At 42.1% G+C, this 5715-nt stretch overlaps 1 protein-coding gene across 1 annotated transcript; it reads left to right on the top strand.

Moving 5' to 3' along the window:
* Positions 1-582: 582 nt before the first annotated feature.
* On the top strand, positions 583-2121 carry LOC306860713 (potassium voltage-gated channel subfamily A member 3-like; the record flags this gene model as incomplete). The annotated part of the gene is made up of 1 exon (XM_079402551.1): positions 583-2121. The coding sequence occupies one exon, from the start codon at positions 583-585 to the stop codon at positions 2119-2121; it is 1539 nt and encodes a 512-aa protein (XP_079258677.1).
* Between the last annotated feature and the right edge of the window lie 3594 nt (positions 2122-5715).

Consider the following 5715-nt stretch of genomic DNA (forward strand, 5'->3'; position numbering starts at 1 on the left):
AACAGAGTCAGAATGAGCTTTATTGGCCAAGTATGTTTACACAGACAAGGAATTTGTTATAGTGACAGAAGCTCCACAGTGCAACAGAAAGACAGCAACAGGACAGGACACAGATAATAAAAGAATAATATACAAATAAGCTAATATATGCATAGCTACTAATTAGAATTCCGCGTAACCTACAGGTTGCATGGTTTATTTCTCAGACATTAATCTCTCCATGGTGAACTATTAATTCATATGCTCCCTCATGCGCGTAATGAAATGAATGCTACAAATGTCAGTGAGGGCTTTCATTTTAGGCTGCACTTGCCGCCGATGCGCGTTATCCCACAGCCCTCCCCTAATCGGTGGCCATCGGTGACGCGCGTCTGGGGTTCATGTTTATGTCTGTCAGGTTTCCGATTGGGCGCTCTGTGGATGTGTGATGAGCATCCGCGCGCCGTGGGCGGGAACTGTCATGTTTATAAACCACAGTACGCTTGCCGTGGGCGGGAGGACCGGATCGAGAGCGAGAGGACGCGCGGCGTGGAGCTTGTGGAGGAGGCGCGGCTTCCACTGCCCCTCCGCCGAAGCAGCTGTATGGACGACCACCTCAGCCTCCTCCACTCGCCTCCGCCTTCCTCGAGCAAGCACCGGGGCAACAACCTCGTGAACCACGGCTACACCGAAGACATCATGACAATTGTTGCATGCGACAACATGCTGGAGGAGTCGGCGGCACTGCCTGGGCACCACTCTCTGGAGCGCTACGAGCCAGACCACGAGTGCTGCGAGAGAGTTGTCATCAATATCTCAGGCTTGCGCTTCGAGACGCAGCTCAAAACCCTGTCCCAGTTCCCTGAGACTTTACTTGGCGACCCCAAGAAAAGAATGCGCTACTTTGACCCCCTCAGAAACGAGTATTTCTTTGACAGGAATCGGCCGAGCTTCGATGCCATCTTGTATTATTACCAATCCGGAGGGCGCATACGGAGACCCGTTAACGTTCCCATAGACATTTTCTCCGAAGAGATACGCTTCTACGAGCTCGGGGAGGAGGCTATGGAGAAATTTCGAGAGGACGAGGGCTTTATAAAGGATGAGGTGCGTCCTTTGCCCGATAATGAGTTTCAGCGACAGGTGTGGCTGCTGTTTGAGTACCCAGAGAGCTCGGGTCCGGCCAGGGGCATCGCGATTGTCTCGGTGCTGGTCATTTTGATATCCATTGTCATTTTTTGTCTGGAAACGTTACCCGAGTTCAGGGACGAAAGAGACCCGACGACGGTCTCGCCGCTGGCGAACGCAACTCTCCCGTTCTTCTCAAGTCCCTTCTCTGACCCGTTCTTCATCGTGGAGACTCTGTGCATCATCTGGTTCTCATTTGAGCTGCTCGTGCGTTTCTTCGCGTGCCCCAGCAAAGCCACGTTCTCCAAAAACATCATGAACATTATTGACATTGTGGCCATCATACCCTATTTCATCACTTTGGGGACCGAGCTCGCAGAAAGGCAAGGCAACGGCCAGCAGGCGATGTCCTTGGCCATTCTTAGGGTCATCAGACTGGTGCGCGTGTTTCGGATTTTCAAACTCTCGCGGCACTCCAAAGGGCTCCAGATTCTGGGGCAAACGCTCAAAGCCAGCATGCGAGAGCTGGGCTTGCTGATCTTCTTTCTCTTCATTGGGGTCATCTTATTCTCGAGCGCAGTCTACTTTGCCGAGGCTGACGATCCCGACTCGGGCTTCAGCAGCATCCCTGATGCGTTTTGGTGGGCGGTGGTTACCATGACGACCGTGGGATACGGCGACATGCATCCAGTCACCATAGGGGGCAAAATCGTCGGCTCCCTGTGTGCGATCGCGGGCGTGTTAACTATCGCTTTGCCGGTGCCAGTCATCGTGTCGAACTTCAACTACTTTTACCACCGAGAGACTGAGGGAGAGGAGCAGGCGCAGTACCTCCACATCGGCAGCTGCCAGCCTCTGGCCTCCTCCGAGGAGCTGAAGAAGACGCGGAGCACGTCGTCGCTCAGCAAGTCGGAGTACATGGTCATCGAGGAGGGCGCCTTCAAGCAACCAAACTTCCCCGCCCAGAACAACCAGAACTGCGTGAACATTAAACAGATGTTCACAGACGTGTAGGTTCTTCTAGTCTGCCTGATGTTGGCAACGCTGTAGGTTCGTGTCATGACAGTCAAGTGCTGCTGAATGTGTCGCCCTCCATTTCCATGAAATGGTTACATGTTTAACGCGCCAGTCCCATGCAGTGTGTATCACCTGTTTGACTGAACCATTTAACTGTGAGGAGGAAGCTGCTATCGGCTTTCAGTCCGTGTGCTGTCTTTAGGGTACGCTCATTCATATATAGGCACTATGTGTAATCCGTGTGGCAAGCCGCTTTAACATCTATTCCTTCAAATTAACTAGGCAGGTGTTATTCTTTTATTGGTAATTCTTGATTACAATTAAGTAATACAGCACGGTTTTCAACTGCTATTGTAACCATTTTCAGATATTAAAACAAAAAAATTAAAATGTACTGGTAATTTTTTTGCCAGTATATTATCCTTTAATTTTTACAGTGCAATGAAGTGCAAAATTCAAAATGCAGGTAAAACACCAACCTGGTTTAAAAATACGTACCTCTGTGCACTTTCTGTGCGACACCGTTTTACGTTCCTTACTGCACGTTTCGCCGCAGTTTCAAAGAGAAATATCCACTGAGTGGCGCTAAACAGGTTAAATACGTGAACCCTGGCACGTTTTTATTATGTTGATATGGGTACGTATTGCTGTGTTTTTATCATGTTGCTACAGGTACGTACTGCGGCGGTTCAGAATTCAAATATCCGGGGTCTGTCCCTAAAAGTTAATGCTCTATCGTGTTGGAAATATGCCCTACACCAAACCCAACCCTAAACCTACCCGATAGTGTTAACAAATGTAAAACTGGTATAAAAACGTATTTGTTGATGCAACCGTACCATTTCAACTTCCTATTATGCAGATTTGAATTGTTTTGTCGAACCGTAGTTACACGGGATTCGACCCGGAGCTCTTCACCTTCTAAGTACGGCTCCGTACTCCGTGAGCTACCGAGCAACCTTTCCATCTATCAGTTTTCAAATCTCCCAGCATATTAATATTGTTTTGAAGTCATAACATGATATTCTTAAAGTAATTGTGCGAAGAATACACTTTGTTAATCAAAACTCTGTAAATTTGCGTGAAAAGAAGTAAAAGGTGTCGGAGTTTTACTGCCTCTAGTGTTACACCTGTTAAAAAAAAAAAAAAAAATCTGAATATTACCTTAATATATTAAAACAATACATCATGCCCTATTTTTACAGTTGGTGTATAGGATTTACTTTGAAACAATTTTCACTCAAACATTGCAAGTAATTTTCACAAATAGGCATAATTACAAGAAACACTTAATTAAACATGATATTTTAAAGTAGAAAGACTGAAATAGTATTTTCTTAACCCCCCCCCCCCCCCCCCCAAAAAAAAAAGTGCTTAATTTTCCTTTTTTTTCACAGTGCAATAGTTATGATTTTGTTGTTACTGATAACACATTTATTGTACTGTATCTATACAGTAGCCATTCTGGCTAGTCTTTACATCTAATGATCTAATATATCTAATGATGTACTGTAAGAAATATTACACAGGCCTCCTGTTGGAATATATATTTGTGCCTCATAAATAAGTACTAGTATCTAAAAAAGATGTGCTAAACTGGAATAAATACCAGCAATAGTTAGAAATATATCATTGGATGTTAATATCGGGACCACAAATCCACATAACATTCAATGACAAAAATATCTTCCAGAAACAGTCAAGTTACTTGAGTTAGCCGAAAATTAGTATTAGTATCAAATGAATAGTTTACAAGTGAAATTGAAAAGGCACCACTCACTATTGAATGACTTACTCTAAATAAACAAATAGACAATTCATGGGAAAATGTTAATACGGCTTGCCACAAAGTCAATATTTCGTCAAAGACAAGTTAATAGCTATTCTATTCAAATGCACTCATTGCATCGCATAGTCTACTTTGACATGACATTGCTGGAAACTAAGTCCAGTTTAGGGAGTTTTTACCAGAATAGGGAGGCAAGCGCTTAATATAACGAAGGAAGGTATAGTGTATTTTCTTACATAATGAACAAGTGTCGCTCAGACAACATATCACTTGTTGGAATAAGTGTCTTAAATGACTAATTTTGTGTGCTTCTATTGTGTATCGTCGTCTCGTCGAGAGCCCGTTCCATATCAACCAGTGAAAGATGCATGAGATGCTATATGTTAACTTTTGTGCTACCATTCGTCCAGAGTTCAAAGATTTAAAATTGTTCTGATTCAAGCACAAATTCAGAGACTTACTAATGTGTACCGATCACTGAAGACAAAAGGGAGGGGAAAGATCAGAGACTGAAAGCGCTTTCGACTGGATACTTCTAATCACTTTGGAGTGATGCAGTCTCCATAGCGACGATAGGTTCCTCGGTAACACGCTATTGTTGCCATGGTATTTTTTTTATTTATTTTTTTGTCAGTAATCCGCCAGAATGTTTTGAAGTCTGGGTGAAGATTCGCGGTATTGCTGGATTTTGTAACTGGTGAAAATGGATTTTCTCATCTAACCAGAGGGCCATAACAACGGCAATACAACAGAGAAATTGTTCTGGAGTAGTCTATCTTCAGAAGACCCCAGCTATTAAGCCACACTCTGGGATAAAGTGCAATACGTGTGAAAGTTTCATCACTGAACAAAACACTGTACAACAGGCACAGACTGAAGCGAAACAAATGAATGAGTGTGATACACTGATCATTCACAAGGGGCTGCTGTATCTTCGCCAAACGCTCGGAGTAGCCCTCCATCTCTATTCTCCCACAGGATGGAAACCCCGCCTTGTCTTAAGAAACAGGTGAATCCTACACTACATGTTTTGTATTCATTTTTCAATCATTCGGATTGTTATCAGTCATATTAATTCACAGTCAATTGTAGGTCATAATTACCCTAAATATGTCAAAATAGTACTTTTGGTTAATTATTTTTTGTTGGTTTGTTAGTCTACTGCATGCATGAGTTTAGTTGGCTTCTTATTTCTCACTGTTTTTTTTTTTTTTTCACGAACACTGGTGGTTTCCATTTTTAGCATTTTAATGACATTTAAGATATGAAATGCAAATCTGGTGAGGTTGTTTGTTAGGTATGGCATTAGACGCTAAACAGTTGCCTTTTAAATGCTGTTTTATCCAAACATGTGGTGTGAGAGAGAAAACTGCACCACCTAAGCTCACCTTGGGTTGACATTGATCTGAAAAGTGTCAGTCATGTCTCTACTATCGCAGTGCTGCCACCTTGTGGCTCAGAACAAAACAGTGGCCTTAATTGTATTATGAAAGTCCATTTTGAGCAACTGTCCAATATTTAAATAATTGAAATCTATATAACATTTGCTATTTTACTATATCTAATGTACTTTTATGTTTTTTTGTATATATATATTAAATTCGTTTTTAAGTTTTAAATTTTCCGTTTTAATTTAAATTTTAGTTCAGTATTAGTAATTGTTATTTGTTTTTAATTTTAGTTAAAACGTTTTAGTAATTGTGTGTTTTTGTTAGTTCTGTGATTTTTTTTAATCAATTTGTTTATATAATTGTTATTTCAGTTTTAGTTTAGTACATCAAGTTAAACTAAATAAAAAAATG

This window comes from Barbus barbus (assembly GCF_936440315.1).
Source record: "Barbus barbus genome assembly, chromosome: 41".
Classification (NCBI taxonomy): Eukaryota; Metazoa; Chordata; class Actinopteri; order Cypriniformes; family Cyprinidae; genus Barbus; species Barbus barbus.